Source organism: Haliaeetus albicilla, chromosome 11 (genome assembly GCF_947461875.1).
Source record: "Haliaeetus albicilla chromosome 11, bHalAlb1.1, whole genome shotgun sequence".
Classification (NCBI taxonomy): Eukaryota; Metazoa; Chordata; class Aves; order Accipitriformes; family Accipitridae; genus Haliaeetus; species Haliaeetus albicilla.
The window spans coordinates 38,645,915-38,666,386 of NC_091493.1; the positions used below are offsets into that span (position 1 = coordinate 38,645,915).

Here is a 20,472-nt window from a genome sequence, read left to right on the forward strand (position 1 = left end):
TTTTTTTAAAATGCCAGTAAAATGCCTCTGCCTATGGATGTTCGTTTATTGCTAAGTAGAGATCAGCCAAGATACTCATTCTGTGATTGACTGTTTCAGTAGTGTACAGAAAGTGTAAATGTTATCTCCCTTTAACAGAGGCTCTGACTCCATTTGTGCATAAAGTCTATAGGATATGAGAATGTAAACTAATAGACTAGAAATTATTCATACTAGCTCCCTACCTGAGAAATGTTTTCCTGCCACTTTATACAACAAACGCATCTATCCTGTATTCTTCTTGCTGTTACATGAAGTCCTTGTGAACAGATTTAAAACTTGTACTTTGCTAATGAAAGTCAATATATGATGCCTAAATGTGAAATGAAGACTTGATCAGTCATGACGTGGCCTTCTAACCCTCCTTTGTTTTTAAAGGGACTTAGCCAGGCAGTGTTTGGGATCTGAAAGTACTACTTCTCTTCAAGACAGAAACTTCTCCTGTCAAAGCTCAAAACTGTGCTTTACTCTTTCCTTCCTGCCAGATGCTGGTTAAATGTACTTTATTTGCACATGTTCTTTAACTGCACGTAGTTTCCTGTAGTGAAATTGAGCTGGATCTCCCCCAGAACTGAAGTCTAAAATCAGCTGCCAGCATTTTGGCTTTGCTGTTTTCTCATCTTCAGATATGAGTAGCACAAACTGTGGCTCCACGTTCACTTGTTTTGAGGAAGTTTGGCATTCAGCAGTGTTTAGTGAGGTGCTAAATGGAGGTTAATTCCTGAGATTTAACTCTGGATTTAGTAGATAGTCCAGGTGATTCATGTTTGATCTAGGAGACTCTGCATAGATAAAAATTTTTAAGGGAGGAAGGTGGGAATTGGGCTGTTTTGCTCCCACAGTGTATAATAATACCTCTTTGTAGTTGCAATCTCAGGAATCAATTGCCTTCTGCTTGTTCAGACGTTCTTCCCCAGCTATACCTTGTCTCGTCTACAAGACAAAAACCATTTTTACTTCATTTGAGACAGACATGCTGGAACAATCCATGTTGAACCCCTTCTTTCTCAACCAAAGCAAATACAAACTGAGGCCACGATCCATCCTCATTCTGCCTTGGAGGAGCCCGTGTCAGGTTTTTTTATGTCGTCTGGTGGAAGAAACTGCTCAGACACAGAATCCCATGCTGATAAAACCGAGTGTGTTGATGAGTATCTCTGGGCCATGCATGGATTACTTGCTGTGACTGGGAAGAAATACTGTAATTATACATGCTTAAAACAGCTTTTATCCCTCTGCTTAACTTGAATCTCCTGACACTAATCTGCTTTTACTTTCGTGTTGCGCAGATCAGGGTGTCCAGCCAAGTGGCTAGTGAAGACTCTTCCTCTGTTACAGTGATAGAGGCGTGTAGGTTTTGGGCTGGGGCAGAGGGTTGTGTGCTCTGTTTCCCATGGCTGCATGTGTGCTCTCCTTTGAAATTGTGGATCTGAGTTTATGCAGTCATGCAAAGCGATATGATGTGCGCTTTTCGTTGCTCAGCTCAAAACTACTGAGGATGACTTGATTCATTTGGCATGAGACTTAGTTGCTTGTCTGGTTTGTGCTCTGAAACATCAGTTTTCAGAAACTGCATGGTCCTGTTGACTGTATGTTGAAACTGAGTTTTGAAATACATTTTTGTTCTTTCACTATAATAGATTAAACTCCTTGTTCAGGTGTACCAAGTGTGTTTTCTGATGGGTTTTTTCCTGTTTGAGTGATACAGATGTATAGATAATCAACTTCACTAAAAAATAATTTGCTGAAAACAAAAATGTTAAATTTTCCTTTTTTTTGTTAACTTTTAAAACATCTTTACTTTGTAAAATGTATAAATGAAAGCAAATACATCTGTAGAAACCGGTGTGAAGTCTGAATTTCATTTTTCCTGTAAAAATGATGACTTGTGTATTTATTTGTAGTTTCTTCAAGATACATTGGATGCACTCTTTAACATAATGATGGAGAACTCGGAGAGTGAGACGTTTGACACATTAGTGTTTGATGCTTTGGTAAGTTTGCTTTGTAGATGGACTAAAATGTAGATTTGGTAATGATGAATAAATAAAACAAACATGGTGTAAATGCTAGAATGAAGTTTACTAATGAAATGTATCTTATGAGCTGTTACTTCTTTAATTTAAAATGCATGGAAGGTTTTTATTATACTTGAAGTTTCAGTTGGACTTGATCAAAAGGGTGTTGGATTACATCATGTCATCCTCTCAGAAAAGATGGAAGCAGTCAAGTCCAGTCATTTTAGTGGATTAACAGCAGAATTTCGGACAGACACAAAAAGTTTCTGCTCAGAAGAGAAAACTTTGTTATGAAGACGAAGTTTTCACAGGAAAGGAGTATATTGATATATTGGGAGGATAATCAAAAGCCAAAGTCTGTATGTTTTTAATGTTATTAATGTATCTTCTCTGAAAATGAAGGTGGTTGCATGTACAATATTAAAGATTTTTTTTGAGGCTAGTGCAATAATTATGCTCTTTTTTCAGGTATTTATCATTGGACTGATTGCTGACAGAAAATTTCAACATTTTAATCCTGTCTTGGAAACCTACATTAAGAAGCATTTCAGTGCTACGTTAGCCTACACGTAAATTTTAAATATTACTTTCTCTAATGTGGCTTGCACAGTTGTACCAGATAACGTTATTCAGTTACTTGTTTATGTAGTTTAATTAGGAATTTGCCCATAGAGCTGGGAAGGGTGGGTGGCTCTTGAAGAAGACAGGAGATAGTATGTCTTTCTCTCTTGAAATAACAGTAATAAAACTTTCAGTCATTTGCAAGGAGGAAGTCTTGTTTTTGTTGTATCGAGGGAGGGGATGGTTTGACTGTTTCAAAAATTGTTTTGTGAGGAAAATATTCATAAGCAATTCTCGGTCATACTTGAGAAAGAAATCACACCCATTTAAGATGCTTCGAATATATGTTGTTTGGTGCATTAAATTGATGTTCTACCCTGTATTATCTGCGTTACTGTCACTTTGGGGAGGAAGCAGCGAAGAACAAAAAACACAGGTCCATTATTTTTGCTGTCTTAAGTATTTGTTGACAGGTTCTTTGCTGCTGCTTTAGACTATTAGTGTTGGAGGAAAATATACAATGGACATCTTTTCAGAGCTGGGAGGAAAAAAAAACCCAAACAGGGAAACCTGCTGTGCACTTTGCTGTTATACAGTCTCTATTATGTGACCGTAAAACGTTTGAGAATTGTTGATTTACAATAGCGAAGAAGAGTTAGTCGTTTAGTCACAACTTATATATTGCAATCGCTTCACTGAGTTACAGCCGCTGTTGCAGCCTTCGTGTGAAGTGGGTAGAGGGTGAAGAATCCCCCAGCATCTGGTTTTATTAGCAAGAGCTGAAGGTGGCCCTTTTGCTGGTCAGCATGGAGAGCATCCTTCCCTTCCTTAAATGCAGGGAGGGGGAAGCAGGCTTAAGCTTGAGGATGCTAGAAGATCTGAACTCTGGCTTGACTTGTGCCTGTGGGCATGAGAGATCCCTGCCCTCTCCCTGCCTTTTATTGCACGAGTTTGTAAGTGAAGAGAGGTTGTATTGACAGTATCTAAGCGATTACTTGAAATTCTTATGCAGTTTACCCCTATTCAAATAAATGCCCATATAGTAAGCTATCTGTCTACTCAATGTTATTTTCTGTTAATGGTATATAATGTTGTACTTATTTACATCTAGTGTGAATGTTGAAACATACAGTGTAGCTAGGATGATTTAAAATGGAATTGCTTCTAGTTGCATTAAGATCGTGATTTATATGCATTGGAAGGGAGGTAGTTGAAATGATATTATTTTTAAAATTGTCTCACTTTCAAGTTTGATAGACTTTATAATGTGGAATAAGAGAATTTCTGACTGGTGTTGTATACATTTTTGAGAAATAAATTTCACAAATTCTAGCCCAGAATCTATGGGAACACTATGTAAAGGGGAGGCCTTGTTTAATGAAGAAACTCCCATTTTATGTGTTTTAATTCTAACAATGTGTTTGTATTTAATTTAATTATTTTTATTATTTTGATTATTATTAGTAGTTGCATCTTTATAATAACCTAAATCTGAATATCCCTAAATATCTAGCAGAAAATAAGTCTGATCAAAACTTGCTGTATTGCTTGTATGTTGAATGTTTTTATAGCCTGTGTTTTTTCTTTTTTTCTCAAGAACAGGTTGCAGCTACTTACCAGCAAAACCAAGAACATAATGAGTTTATTAGTTGCATAATCAGTTTTGTAACTTGGTGGGCACTACTTAGGCACATAGTTTTTCTGTAAACCTTTCAAATTTGAAATTTTTCTCTGCGTGCATACTTGTAACTTTTATGTGTTTTTGTATTTATACAGAAAACTGACTAAAGTTTTAAAAACGTACGTGGATAATGCTGAGAAGTGTGGTATCACTGATCAACTCTTTAAAGCTATGAAAGCTTTGGAGTACATCTTCAAGTTCATAGTCCGGTCCAGGATATTGTTCAATCAGTAAGTGTGGTGAATGCTGAAACCTCCTGTAATTCTGATTGCTGATATTGTTCAAAACGGGTCAAAATTTTATAATGCCACAAGTTAAAGTTGCTCAATATTGCACTGTTGTAGAAATATCTTAAGTTAGAACTTATTTCAGGAGACAGCTGTTCCCTAAGAATGAGCCACATTTCCTTGAGAGAGGTATATTTTAAGCAGCAAGTGGGCTGCTAAAATCGTGATGTGTTGCAGCTCACTATAGTTTAGGTCACTGAACAAATAAAGCTTGCCACTATTTGGGAAACTTTTGTTAATAGCTAACTGTCTGGTATTGTGACTGAAATGTTGAAGCTACCGAGTAGCCGTACTGCCCTGTCCCTCATCCAAGCCTGGGCTCTGCTCCTGAGGTCTGGGAAGACTAAAGTACTGACAATTTTGCAGCAAAGCGAAGGGAGAGCTTCTCTGGACGGGAAATGTGACATTTGTCCTTGGGTGGTGTTTGCAGGGCTCAGGGAGAAGCTGTGGTTTGCAGAGGGCTTTATTCGTAGGCCAGACGTGGGGAGGGAAGGGAGTCAGAGTAGATGGACAGTGAGGAGGAAAAGGAGTATGAGGTGCACTTCGATACACTGCCTCGTAAAAGAGAACCACAAGTATTGTTGGAGTCAAACCCCCAACAGCTCGGAGCGCCCCAGGCCCCCCCCCACCTGTCAGAGCAGAAATACTAGAAAAATTATAAAATGAAGTCGATGATGTATTCGTCTTCACTTAGATTCAATCCTTTTACTACTTGTTAGCTATGGTAACAACCTTATTACAAGGGATTTATGTAGAGCTCTGTAGTTTACCAGCTCCACCAACCTTTCTCTAATTGAGAGATAGTAATTTATTTCGGTGGGAGTCTTGCTGTGAGATTCATAAAATACTGAATGTCACTTACACTCTTGCAGGTCCTACAAATCACTTTAAAACAGAAAAAAATAATTATCTCTTGCTGCAAATTAGATTTACAGACAATATGACCCTATGGTATTGGGCATTGGATTTCCTCGTGCTAAGCACTAATTCACAGTTCTTTAGCATCGGGAAGACACAGCTCTCAATGACAAGGGATTAATCAGCAAAGCTGCTGAATGACACCATGATTTGTTGTGCTCTAAGACTTAAATCCTGCCTGAGGTGTGTGATTTGAAGTGATTATAACGCAGAAGTGTATCAGTGTTCTGAAATATGGTTAGCGTTTTACTGAGGAATCGCAACAAGCAAGCAGAATCTTTTACTAAAGATATTACATATTTTTAACTTTAGTAATATGGTAGTGGACTGAATATATGGAGCATTTTAGTAATGTGATTGCAGGCAAGCTTTGGTTCTGGATAAATACGTAGAAGCCTAGTTCATCTAGTTTAACCCTGGTGGCAAATCTGTTTGTTCAGTATATCAAGGTTTATAAAGGCAAAATATTGTAAGTGAACTTTAGAAAGATCTTTGATTTACTCAGTAATGATACCAGTGTTTATGTTGTGTTTACAACACTCTTAAAATTTGAAGGCGGTTCTAGAAGGGTCAGCTTGGTGTAATCCTGGTTTTCTTTCTCATAGCAGCAGTGTTTTTGTGCATTATCAGGTGTATTAAATAAATATATGTTAATAACTGACATTAGAAACACATATGTGACTTATTTTTATTGCAGTTTCCTTTTTGAAATGCAAAGCTTTTTGTCTGAAACAGTTTGATTTATTGGACTGTCAAATTTAGTTACTCTTTATATTGGTATTAGTTTCACCTCTCTAATCTGTTCAGGGGGACACTGAAATCCATTATTGATATTGGGAGTTAACAAGTAATTTGTCCTGCATAACCCCCAGTTTTAGCCCAAAAGGGGAATAGAAATTTGCACAGCAAAATAATGTAATTTAATATTTTTTCTGTAGCATTTATTTCCCCACGTACTGGTTGAATAGCTCTTTTTTAATATCTGTGGCTCCCAAAGGTTTATGAACACAGCATTAAAAATTATATGCATTAGTTTCAGTGGAAAGCAGCAGGAACATTCTGAACTCCATGTTTATCTTAAGATAAGCCCCTTTCCTTCTGTACTAGGTGGTCCATCATGATATCTTCAAACATGAAGAAATCATACTATGACTGTACATATAAAGTGCCTGGGTGTGGTGCTCTTTCTGAGCTGCAGACCACATTCAAGACCTTCTTATTGGGTTTAACTCCAGAAGAATATGGAGGGGAATTGAACTCTTTCTGGGAGCTGCTCTAATGAGTCTTGGTGCAAAATGTTTAGCTGAGCTCAGGGACAGAGCTAGTGGAACCAAGGAGGGCTTTGGAAGCCCAGTTGCTGTTGGATGAGGCTCTTGGAGGCAATCAAAGCTGACCGGGTAAGCATGGGGTTTAGTTGGGGAAAAAGTCCCCTCTGATGTTTATAAATACCCCTGTTTAGATTTGACCTGGATGACAGATTCTCCTGGGCTTCTTTTAAGCACTGATCCTTTGTCTTTTTCTGGGTCATGTTAAGTCTGTATAGTTGAGGTTCAAGAAGTGTATTTGCAACAGCCCTTATGTAGGCGAGTCATACATATTGCCAAAGGGGGAAGAATTTTTTTAAAGAATTTATGTGGAGCTTGTGGTCTTTTCCCCCTCCCTTTCCATTTCATAGTGAGAATTATCTCATCCTACACCTGAAGCAGAGATCATTCTACATCTAAATATTCAAGAGAGCTTTAGAAACATTCATTCCTGTGCTGTATTGAACCAGCGGACCAAGTTCTTCAGCTTGGCTGCATATTTTTTGCCTTTGGCGTTGCTCAGGCATCTCAGGGTTATCCCCCTGAAAGCATCTGGCAGGGGGGTGGTCCCTGTGGGCAGATCAGCTCTGAATAATCCTGCCTGAAGGCACAGGGACCTGCCTTGTGAACTTCAGCTGTGGATTAGTCCTTCTTCTGTGGCAGCTGTACTGACTGTATGGGAAACTGAGCCTTAACTAGTTTAGTGTTAGCGAGCCAGAAATTAGAGGTGAAATGCATTTTAACTTTAGCACTCCCTTCCCATGAAAAAAAAAAAGACTTTTTTTTTTTTTTTAAGCAAATAGTGGGTTGGTAGGCTTTTTCTTTCTTGCACAGAGTTTAAGGTCACTCACCTGAGGCCACTGGTAGATTTTAATGATTGCTGGCAAGTTGTCTGGATGCTTTCTGGCTTCCTCATCAGAGAGCTGTTTGGCATTGGTCCTCCCAGACATCTGCTAGCTCTTGTGCAGGGTGAAGAGACTCTATCCCACTGCTGCGTGGGCATGTGGAATTGGGTCACCACTGAGGGATTCACCATGACTTGAAGGCGTAAACAACAATACTGAATGTGGCATTTTCCATAGGAAGCTTTAAAACAAAAATCTGTTGTGCCTGCTGGCCCAGCACGGTCTGTTTTGTCTTTAGGTTTTTTTGTGAAAGATAACTCTTGGTTCAGTGAAGAAACTTGTAGAAGTTCTTGAATTAAAAAAAAAAAAGTAATGCAACAAATTATCATCTGTCATCTGAACAGATTTTTTTAAAACGTATTTCCATTTTAGTTGGATTGTGCTTATGAAACCTAATTATTTTTCAGACTTTATGAAAACAAAGGAGAAGCAGACTTCAGGGAGTCTCTGCTGCAGCTCTTTAAGTCCATCAATGAGATGATGAGCAGCATCTCTGATCAAACTGTCATAGTGAAGGTATGTACTTTAGAGGTTTCCATCTTGGCTTTACTTTTGCATCCTAAACCACAATTAGGCAGCTGATGAAGTGTATGCTTGTGTTTGTCCCCAAAAGTGTATTTTACCTCAAACGTGGTTAATACTTAGTGCTTCTAATGAAGGGTTTGTGACTATATAAAGAATGTGCTTCAAACAAGTAAGTTTACTTAAATTGCTGCAAATACCTCACTTTTATTTTTGAAAGAGAACTTACTTAGGGGTTAAATGGTGTTTAACTTGTATAACATTAAGGTATTTTTAAGGCATTATCTTTAAGATTTTCATTGTAATGTAGATCCTCGTATTCTTATGCACTTATTTATATCCTAGGCTGTTCAGGAGCTTCAGCGTAGTATCTTAAGCCCTAGTACATGTTTTTAATGGAAAATCCGTAGTAAGTCAGACTGCAAACTCTACCCCACACCCCTGTTCTTCGGTCCCTTTAAAATGGTAGCTACTTCTGGTAGCATTGGCTGGCTCATGAAATTGGGAATGTGGTCTCTGACCTCATGTGAACACGGGTATTTATTGATATCACAGAGCAGAAGCATTGAATTATGGGACTGGTAGGTTTTTGTATCCAGAGGAGTCTGAGGTCATTGTGCCAATACTGGACTCATGTTCTGTTAGTGAATCTCTTTCACTGTGGAGAAGTACAGAGACAGTCATAAACACACATTTGAAAAGCTACACCTTGAAGTTCTCCTTGTGGTTCAAAATAGAATTTATAAAAGGACCTAACTCTTGACCTAGCCGTGCTGAATCAGTTGAAAGATGATAATCAGAAAGGGGCTAAGTGTTGGGGTTGAATTTGGGGACAGTTTGACAGTATTACGCCTCCTGTTCAGTTGTGCAGTGGTTGTGCATTAGAAAAAATTTTTTTTATAGCATCTGGGAAGCAAAGACAGACAGTGGCAAAGTGCTGGGCCGGTGCAAGAGGTTCCTCTTGAAGGCAGCTGGGAAGCGTACAGTGGGAAAACATCTAAGTCAAAGACACTGGTCCTTTGTAGCTGAGTGCATGCAAGTCGTAGGCTAGTAATACCATGCTGAGCACACAGCAAAAATAGGGGATAAAGCTGCTGAGTTTGACTATTTTAGACGGAGAGACTGAGACTGTATCATCTGGTAACAAAATAAGGGTATTACATGTTTCATGAAAGCTGTATTTTCATTCTATTGACAAAGCATCTATGCTGAATAGAAATTGGTAAGTTTGAGTCAGTGACTCAGAGTGTGCTATCTGGTGTTTTACAAATAGGATGTTTTCAGATTACGAGGATTGAATGTAAGATTTATTTTCCTGAGACTTGTTTGTGAGGCCTACTTCAGGAAGGCAGATGAACATGAACTTTTTTCATGTTCATGTTTTCATGAAGTTTTCATGAACTGTTTCAACAGTTTCATGAACTGTTTTCAAAGTTCATGCCTTGAGGTGGGGGGGGGGGGGGGAATTAAAAATACCCCCCAAAATAGATGTGGCTGTCTTCATCTGACATGCAAGAAAAGATGACAAACTTCCTAGCAGAGGCTGGAGAGATCACAATACAGAAGTGTCTGTCCTAGTCTGCGTATTGTTTCACATTCAGATCTCTGCAAACGTGTAGATCACATCTACTGTCTGCATTTGGCTACGTGAAGTGTGCTGGTAGATGAAGCATTGACAGATGAGCCAGTCTGAGGTTGTCCGAGATACGTGCTTGTGGATGCCTTTCAGAAGCCGTGACAACCTTTCATTCATTATTCATTGCTTTCATCTCCTTTGGATTCTAATTACTTAGCTCTTAGAACACATAATTGTTAGTATTGGCTTTTTGCAGCTTGTGAGATTGCTTTTATTATGTTCAAATATCCACTGAAGCACTATGGGTTTTTTTTCAGTAACTAGAAATGTGTGGTTCTATTACAAAGAATAAAATCATTGAAGAGGTGCATAAATGTGTTTTTTTTCTGAGAGACAGTGAGTATGGCTTCTGTGAATCTTGCCTGACAAAGCTGTTGGGGTCCAGGGAGGGTGTCAGTAACCATGGAAAGTGGACATGACATTACAGGCTTCATTCAGCATCCTTATCAGCTATCTGGAGTTCATAGTTAAGTACCATGCCAGTGGTGAGGAACATCAGAAGGACCTCACAAAACTGAGGGGGCTAAAAGGTGAGCTGCAAGGTAGACAAATGTAAGGCAGCGCATCTTGGGAAGAGTAAATCAATCTCTGTACGATGCTCTGCTTGAAGCTGGCGGTTGCAGTTTGGGGAAGACGCCTTGGAGTCACAACTGACAGCTCTACGGGGTCATCGGTTCCATGCGCGGTGGCAGGCGAAGTAGCAACAGGGTGTTGGGTGTCAGCCACAGGGATAATGAGAACATGGCAGGGCTGTCATTTTGTTGATAACCTTGGTACATCTGCATCTTGCGAGCCAGGTGCTGTTCTAGTCTCCGTACCCCAGGAAAGAAAGGGGTACGGACGACCAGGACTGGGAATGGTGCACCTGGTGGGTGAGTGGTCTGTGAAACTTCTGCACCAAATCCCACGGTACAAGCAATAGGGTGCGCTCACTGACATCAGTAGGAGGTTAGTCTAAAACGAGGAAAACAAGAATTTTTCATTTCTGAAGCTTGCTGTCACGCGGTTATGGAGGCAGACAGTGTCAGCAGGCCCAGAAAGAGGTTAGGTGGATTTACAGACCACAGGTCCATAGATGTCCTGAAAGGATGGGCAGAGATGGAGTCTCTAAAGGATGCTGGGGGAGCCAGGAGGGGAACAGACCACAAACTGTAAATGGCATTTCCTGTGGCCACCATTGGAGACCAAGTGCTGGGCTATACAAACTGTTAGTGTGACACAGTGAGAGTTTCTGTGCTGTTGGATGATCTGTTGAAGTTTTGTAGAAAACTAATGAAGATAAGCAGATAAGTTGCTAAGTCCCTGTGTTGTACAGTTAAGATCAGCAGATCTAGCTGTAGCAGTTTCAGGCTTTTTTTACTGTTTTTAATATATATTGGGGAAGCTAAGTAAGTGTATACAAAATAAGTCTGTTTGGAGAGATAAGAATTTGAAAAGACCTACATAGAAAATTAAGGTGCTTCACATTAGAAGAGAAAGATGCTTAATTCACACATTTGAATATTTCTATTTCTCCTTGCAAAAATTGTAATCTGTCTTGATAGTTTATCAACATGAAGCAGAACTGCCACTGGAAAGTTTTTCTGAAATGTTTGCAACTTTTCTCTTTGGGCTTGTTATCCTGAATTTTTTTTTTCCCCAGCCTATCTGTTAAGAGAGTAGCCTTCAAGCTGACACTGTGCAGGGGAGAATGAATGACTGCGGTCTTATGTTATTAGCAAGAATTACTCTCTCTATTCAAATATTTATGTCCTTGTGGAAGCTGATGAGCTGTTTCTGACTGTAGCTCAGGTCTTCAGTTACTTAATATTTTGCATTTAAATTGCCCCTTTTTTAAATTTGAATTTTTCAAGGCTTTGGGTACGTTTAAAAGAAAGTTTCCTCCAAAGAAAATTGTATGAATTGTAAAAGGATTTAAGGTTGTAAAGCACAAAAAGAGACTTTGAATTTGTACCTCTTTTAGGATTATGGCTATACAAAAGTTCTTAGGGGAGGGGAGAATTCGTATATGTGGCTGCTTCCAAACCTGACTTCAGTTTCAGCCGTTCAGGAAACAAAATCAAGAATATTTTCTGTGGAGGGCATGCTAGAAGTGGTACTTTGCACTTTTCCTGCTGCAAGTAAGTGTAACTGTACACAGCATTGATTAAATTTTTCTCAAGACTTAAAAGGGAAAAAAAAAAACCAGCAACCAACAAACAAAAAAGCAAAAGCCCTGTCTATCTGCAAAATCCTCTACTGCACCAAAATCATGCTTTGCATTACTGAGGATGCTTTAACTTAACTCTCAGTCTGATGACTGGGAAGGGCAATGACTTCATCTTTTGCACAAAGTCCTCCAAGAAGCTTCGAGTTGGCCTGGAGACAAGGAGAGGCATGTCTGTGTCAGCTGTCCATCCTTCACTGCTTCCAGCGTGGTGTCGGTCAGAGGACAGGGCTCAGAAGGTGACCCCAGTGCTGGCTCCAGTCTGCTGCCCGCTGTGTCGGTGCAATTAATGGTCACTTTGTGGCTGAGGAACTGGTCACTTAGTCCATGGGGTGTGTATTTGTAGTGGCTGGCTTAGCGTATGCATGGAAAAATTTTTTTTTTTTCAGAGCGTAAAGGTCTGTTTCCTTTTGTGAGCTTTTGGTATTGCATAATAACAATCTAAAAACATTATTCAAAGGTTATCTTAAATTTGAGTTGTAGTGCTTCAGCTATGTATTTTTACAATAAATAGGTAAAAATCCAGATATTACTGGAACATGATTTGAGCAGAGCTTTACTAGCATTTATACGTCTTAGTGGACTCAAATATGTTGCAATCAAAACACTAAGGTGTAAGAATGAATAAAACCCACTTTCATCCTAGGGTATAAAGGCAGCAGTAGTCAATCCTATAGGTTTCAGTTTGAGAAGCTGGTATAGTATAAATTACAGTGTTCAAAACAACTCGGAGTTTGTTTTTTATAGTTAGTTAACTAAATATAATTGCTAGGGGCTTTTTTTTTGTGTGTGTCACTGTTGACTGCAGTGGAGGCAGGCATTCAGAGACTGCCTTTTACACTTGATTTAAGGTGTGCAGCTCTCCAAACTGGCGAGGGAAATTCAAACAGTGATTTGAGCTGACAGATATTTTGGTCGTCCTCTTACTAACAAAAATTTTTCTTGCATCATGAATGGTAGTGGGCTGCAGTAATAGTTTGAGAAGTAGAGAGATTAAACTTTGTTTTTCAAGTATCAGTTTGATTTTAAGAATTACTTGATTAAGTAAGGTGTGCAGCATTTGGTACGTGCACGTATTGTTAATGGTTACAAATGTAGTGAGCTTTCCTGGTTTTATTCCTGTTTTCTGCTGATTGGTGCATGATAATTATTTCCTTAACCTTTTACTGTTTAAGCATGAGCTCAGCTGAAGCCTAGCATGATGTTTCAAGTTTAGATAAAAATGCAAATGTTTCCTAGTAATTTATTCTCGCATCTCTTTTGAAACAAGGGCAGTTGAGCCAGCTGCATCGAATTTATGAGGACTGTCTGATTTCGGCTGTGTTTGTATGAGGGAGCTGAACTATTCTCAGCAGGGTTCTTGCAGTTTGCTCTAATGTTTGCTGTTATGTGTGACTTTGTACTGCTGTTCAGGATGACTGAAAAAAGATAGGCTGGTAGCTGTGTTAGTTCTCTGTGCTTTAAATGATCTTGATAAAGTAGGTGTGTATATAAAATTATCCTGTAATGTGACCACAGAGAGCCAGGGTAGAAGATGATAACGTTTCACTAATGCGAATTCTCTTGAGTGTGTGGTTTTTTAATAACCCTTGTCACTTTGAACACATGATGCATATTTCTCAGTATCCGTACTGTACTTTTTCCTACTCTAATATAAGTGTTTATTGTTAAAGCCACAGAAAAGTGTTTAAATGAAGACAGGGAAATATATTACAAGCTGCTGAGGTGCCTAGGAAGAGACTGCATTAGTCTGCAGGGCTTTTCCAACAGGTTGAGTACTTTATAACCATCATTCAAAATGAGTTGAGTAACAAAATAAATCCAACCATGGACTGAGGTTTCTGTGTCTCTTAGAAGCTATATGGGAAAGTGTTGCTACACTGGCAACAAATACAATAATCTCTAGAAGAGCGCAACGCCACTTTACGTGTGATCATGCTTTGTGCTATTTTACACCAAATTTCATGCCAGAGGCACTGGTTCAGTTGTGATTTGGAACAAATGTCTGCTGCAGACTGGGGCAATTCAAAAATAGTGTTTAGGCATTCCTGGAAATTGTTTTATCCAGCTGCTGACTGGGCTTAATTTGGCTGGGTTGATGAGTTTAGTAGAATGGTATCCAGGATAACACTTGTGTAGAAGGTAGGTGCTTTGTGTTGAATGACACAAAAGATGAAAATTAACATTAAAATCATGTACAGATTGAGTCAGGTAAAACAAATTTATTGCTTCATCAAACAAAAGAGTTCATAAGAATAGTCTGTATTTGGCAAAGAGATTTTATGCTTAATTTTGAGACTAGGTGTGCTGTTTGAAATGAATGACTTCAGAAAATGGCATTTTTAAATTAAGTATTTTTGCTTTTATGTAGTACAAAGAGATGAACCTGTAGTATACTATTCAGAATACATTTTGTCTGATACTTTGCAAATGTCATTTGTTCAATCTAATGACAACCTTAAGTTAGTATTGCAGTTTTCTTAAATGGCTACTGTTTTTTGACGTTCCTTGTCAGTATAAACCCAAGAATGGGATAAAAGTTAGAATTTTCTGTTGTTGCAAGACTGCTTTGCTGTACTCCGTACTGCTTTGTTTTCATTTACCAGTGACCACTGCTATTATCACTGTAGTAATTTCTCTTTTGTATTAATGAAGAGATTACTCAATATTTTCAACTGTATAATAAACAAAAGTAAATTAGTAAAACTCTCATTGTTTATATCTGTTATCCAAAATTATATCAGAAGTGACTTTGAGCTACTTAGTAAGGCTACCCTATCCTATTTTAGTGTACCCTATCCTATTTTAGTGTGCTTTCGTATGACAAAGACATGTTTGTGCAGACAGTTTGTCTTCTACCAAGTGGTAGAAGGATGCTATGGTGCAATATAGTGCCGTATTTTTGATCCCCTTTCAGTGGAACTTTGTGTTAATGCATTGGGGTGTTAGTTCAAGTGTGGTAAAATAAAATTTTTGTGTTGAGAGTGTAATCTTTTTTTTTATTCCACAAGCCTTCAGATGTACTAGCAGCTACCAGATGTGACAGAGTAATGGAGATGCTTACAAACTGCTGAACACACAGACTGCAGCGTGACTTTCTGGCTTTGAGACAGAACGCGTTTAAGCTACGTCTCCAAATGGCATATGAAATATGCTGTAATTTTACTTATCTTGTAATGCTTCTTAAACATGTTTCTGAGCATATGCACTTCTGTGTAGATACGTTCTTCATGGCTTGCTATTATGTTGGATTGTAAATATTTGAAACAATAATCTATGTGGCTTTTCAAAAGGTGGACTAGGTGACTTTGGGCACTGAATGCTTAAGGTAATGCTGCTTTTCATGGGTGAAGCCATTTCCAGCAAACTCAAAGGTTTGCAGAAGCAGGCTCCGTGGAGGAGTACTAGCCTGTCTTTTGTCTTTCCTCAACTTAAAAGTATGGAGGGCTTAAAGGTAACTGGGGTCAGAGGACAGGCTGACATGGTGTCCTAGAGGAAACCCTTAGGAGTGAAGAGGGATTCAGATGGCGTGGGACCTCATGGGAATCCCAAAACTTAAGGTGCTTATATTTGCCTAATGACATGAAGAAAAGGCACGTGTATCTGTCCTCCCATCTCTTTCTGGGAGGACTGCTGATGTGTGTCTATCTTCATGAAGAAATGAAAAACTCAGGAACTTTTCTGTAAGGCAGCTTATCCAGGTAATGTTAGTGGTTGGGGTTTTTGGGATTCTTTTTGTTGTTCCAAAAAATAAATGAAGCTTACTCTTATTTTAAAGTTTATTTATGCAAGTGTCTAAGTGCTCTAACGTTTTTTGGGGGGGTTTGAGACCCCCTAAATTGCAGAAAAAGTTCCTTTCAGAATAAAGTGACTGTTTTGCTGACACTGTTTTCTAAACTACTGGCTTAGAGTAAAGAATGTGCTGGTTTTTTTCTTGGTAGATCTCTTTCTTGTCTCATTAAACCTGTCTGGAAATGAACCATCAGGTAAAAAAGAGCTGTAGCAGCGTGAGCACTGCAGTGGACCCTCCACTGATGTTCAGAGGGACCACTGTTAGAACTAATGCCTCTGTTGCACTTGGTCTTATTTATTCTGGCCTTCTTACCATGTCTGAAGGTTCCCCCCCCCCAGCTAATCTTTTGATACAGGCCTTCACTGTATTTTTCTTCAACATGAAAAAAACCCTGTGTTATTGAGCTCCTAGCTCTGAAGAAGTTTAGGAAAAAACAATTAGCTGTTAAGTCACAAGCACATCAATGAATTTATCTTAAAGGTTGCAAAGGATGACTGCTGTAGATAGAGAGGTGGTAGTGATGATTTAAGGAATAAGGTGCAATTATTCTGTGGAACGGTAAAAGCTAAGAAATTTGTCCTCTGTATTGGCTGTGCAGAGAACTGTGACCATCAATTATTGCTTAATTTATTCTGTTTAAGGCAAAGCTTTGACTTTTCTGGACCTTATTATTTTCACTTAGTGAGTTTTATTTCTTAGCATACTTAATTGCCTTTTATAGTTTAGAAGGGTGTCTGTGAAGCACTACACTCATGGAGTTAGCAGTTCAGTAGGCTGTATTGGCAGCTGGTTCAGGTAGTAAGTGTCAGTTAACGGTCCTCTTCATGTGTATGGACTTTGGCCGTGGGGTAATACCTTTTATACATAGATATGATAACCATAAGGAGGAAATTAAGACATATTTGTGTAAGTGCACAGCTCTGTGTATGGTTGTGTGTGGTGGGGAGAGGGAGAAGTAAGGGATGAGACGTAATACTGAAAGGTACTTTGAATTAGCTCACAGGCTGACATGCGCTTGTTAACGTCATGCTGATCCTTGACTCACATGTGAATCATATCCCGTGAAAAAAAAATTCCAGTAATACCCGATAGTCAATATAACAGTGAGTGTACAAGGAAGTTTAACTCAGTAACAGGGAAAGTATATCCATTTTTCATGTGGTGCACTGTCTTGTTTCCGCTTCTCTCCTTTTTATTCATCCCCTTTGCCAGTTTATTTGTGTGCTTTGTAGTACTTAAAATGAGTGATTTTGTAACTTGATAAGGGTAGTAGTAATTTATCACTTGTTTTCCACAAAGAGAGAAGCCCCTTTGGGCAGTAAAATTTTTTTTGCAGCCCAACTTGAAACTACGTATAATTATTGACTAAGTATGTGAGACTGAGATTTCCAGCTTTGTATGTGTATCTCATGTGATCACATGGCAGTTATTGCACAAACCTGTTTGATTAAAAATCAAAGAATTAAGGTTCTTCATTATTGTGTCTTCTTTAATCCAGTTTTGAATTTTCACGTGCCTTAGGCATCACTGTGTAACTATGAAATTAAGATTTTGATTTAGTTTGCCATCTACTTCTTGCGGAAATGAGGAATTTGTACCTTTGTCCGGTGCTGATCAAGAGTGGAAAGTAATCTAATTTAATTTCTTTCAATGGAAGAAAACCAAAACAGATTGCTTATTTGTTTTTTTCCTGATGTTGTATGAAAAGATGAGAACAGGTTTTTTATCTTCTGAATTTAATATTCCTCACTTATGTATTCCAGTATCCTGGGAATAACCAGCATTGCAGTTGTGCTACTGCTAACAAAAGATCTACTTTCAGCTGCAGCTTCTAACAGAGTAAAATCTACTGAGAGAGCTGCTGTTTTACAAGAGTTAATATCAACAAATAGTTATTTTAGTAGACCTTTGGATTATACAGATACAGATTTAATGATGGGACTGCAGAGCCTACTTGTCTGATCATACTGTCTGTCATATAATTGAGTCAGTTGAGATTGGAAATTGGGAAATATACTTCCACAATTTTCTTTAAATTTTAAGGTTTTAAACTTTAATTGGTTTGTCCATAAAGTAGAACCTAAGTAGCTGATAATTGTTGTAACTACAGGCTTTAAATTGATGTTGTAAGTAGTTTTACCTGATAGTACTTCATTTAAGCTATTAAAGTGTTAATTTTAATGATTGTGCCAGCACAGTGTGAAATTTTAATTCAAGACATAAAATGCAAGCTCTTTTTTAGTATGTGTTACTAAACGTTTATTGCTACATGCATTTGAATGATAAGCAAATAAAAACACAGCGATGGCTGCGGTTTATAACTGGTCATTAGAGTCCTCATCCATCAAAACACATAAGCGTGTACATAATGGGACTATTTGCATAATTACAGTTATGAGCTTGATTTCTGAGCATGTAAGTAGTCCTTTAAGCATACGTGGAAATGTTTGATGATCAAGCTTGACAGTTTAAATGGACTATGAATAAAAACTGGAACACTCTGAAATTTCCATCTAACCTATTGACATGTTTGTTTTTTGCTCTTTTAAAAGTGGTCAGCGAGCGTTGGCAAACTTCCCACGCTGGCTACTTGAAGTTACTCTTGTGACTGTAACCAAACAATTGACCTTGCACATTCAAGAACGGTGGAATTTGATTTAAAATTACTAGGGCTGTGGCAGAAAAGTGTAGTTTGAAAATAGAGAAGTGGTTTTGTATGTACCTACGAGGCAATACTCCTCAAGTCTGTTTCCCTGTGGCTCTTCCTACTAATAACAACTACTACTAAACAGAATTTTCCTGTCTCTTGAATTCCTCTGACCGTGGAGCTGTATAGTATCATCACTTGTCACATCACGGACTTCAGACTAGAAAAGAATTGATTAAGAAAGAAAAGTGTAAGGGCTTGTCTTCCATCTAATTCAAAAGGGTAGGGAGCACACAGTGTTCTTGTTGGTGGAAACTGCAAATGCTAAGCATTAAACCCACAAACAGAAATGCCTTCTATGGGGAATGAATCATTCTCCCTTTTGAGGCAAAGATATATCTGTAATCAAACTGTTCGATATTACCAATAAAATGCAAAGGTAAGCAAAATGAGTCTGGCTGTTGTAGTTTATAGTTGAATTACTGTGGGGGTTTTTTCTAGTTTGGTGCTCAGTGGACGCAAGGACTTGAGCAACCTCAGTAAAAATAGTGCACATGTATGAGCTAATAAGGTTAAGATTAGAACCAAAGACTTTTGCCTTAGGGTTTCTTAGGTAGAACATGTTCTCATCTATTATTTGAAATAGGGTATTTAAATCCATTTGCAAATGAAGGGAAAAAACCCAACTCTATCTGGTTGCAATTACTGTTTGTGTAGACTAAGTGATTTTTATCTGTGGTGTCACTAGAGGTCCATTTACTATTGTCTAACCTGAAGTGTATTCTGGCATGATTGCATTAAATTGCTGGGCAGTAATTTTTAATTGCTGAATTTTTGCTCTTGATGCCTGTAAGAGAACGTTTGCTCTAGAAATAAATAAATTTAACTACTGTTACTAAGAAATAGAAAGACAAAATTAGTTAAGTACAAGTAGTTAAAATATTAACATCTGTTTGTATCTTTTGAATCCTTTCATTATGTAGTTGCCCCCAAAAGAATATGCTAAGAGCAAGCCACAGGGGTTCAGCTGAAGCCACAGAGAATAGTTAAGTTGAAGCAACCTACTCGTGTGTGATTCTCGTCTTGCAGTCTTTGCATCACCTTTAAAGACATAAGAATTTCAGTCTTGTTTATTTGTTGTTTTTATTTTTTTAGGGGGCAGCACTTAAATACTTGCCAGCTATTGTCAATGATGTGAAATTAGTATTTGATCCAAAAGAACTTAGGTGAGTAGAGTTAATGAAATGTGTAGCGTGAACTTTATCTAGATCTTTATTCTACATATATATACACACACATATATAAATATATACAGAGGCAATTAAATGTGATCACCTGAGATGTTTTATCACTTAGGTTTTATTATCTTTTTTTTTTCCCTTGCAAATATTTTTAGGGCTACAGAAATAGCCTGTTTTAAAAATAACATGTATGGTGTCAAGGTTTGACAAATGTCTTGACGAACTTTGCAATTTTGTTTAGTATAATCATGTAATGGGGTAGCAAGAATTATCAATCAGGCAACTGACATCAAAACTCTTAAGCTCTGTACTTGATGCTTCACTCTTTCAAGTATAAATTTAATGTAAATAATAACTGTTTTTGTTCAGTGCACCGTATTGCTGGATTGACATTTCAGTAGCTCATAAACACAGGAATGTTGTTAGTTAAATAGAAAGGGTAATAGGAAGACATTTCAGAACAAAAAACAATAGCCAACCCAAATCAGAACTAGTATGTCAGGAGAACTTTTAACTTAAAATCAGTTTTTCTTTCACAGTGCTATTATAAGGTGTTTAAGTTGAAAAAAACCCACCTTTTTTAACTAATTTAATTGCACAAACCCTTTTATATATTGTCTGTTTTCATTTCTGTGTTCTGGTGTGTCAAAATAAGGAAAAGATAAAGTAGAAATAAAATAGAACGTTTAACCTTAGTCTAACATTCCAACGGCC

The 20,472-nt window shown here is 38.0% G+C and overlaps 1 protein-coding gene across 2 annotated transcripts in view; it reads left to right on the top strand.

Moving 5' to 3' along the window:
* DOCK1 (dedicator of cytokinesis 1) overlaps window positions 1-20,472 on the top strand; it is a 313,031-nt gene that overhangs the window by 61,234 nt on the left and 231,325 nt on the right. For both annotated transcript variants that reach the window (XM_069797209.1, XM_069797210.1), the window contains exons 20-24: window positions 1,944-2,033; window positions 2,526-2,626; window positions 4,395-4,529; window positions 8,121-8,229; window positions 19,673-19,743. In XM_069797209.1, the coding sequence (XP_069653310.1) occupies window positions 1,944-2,033; window positions 2,526-2,626; window positions 4,395-4,529; window positions 8,121-8,229; window positions 19,673-19,743 (506 nt within the window). The remainder of the gene's footprint in view (window positions 1-1,943; window positions 2,034-2,525; window positions 2,627-4,394; window positions 4,530-8,120; window positions 8,230-19,672; window positions 19,744-20,472) is intronic.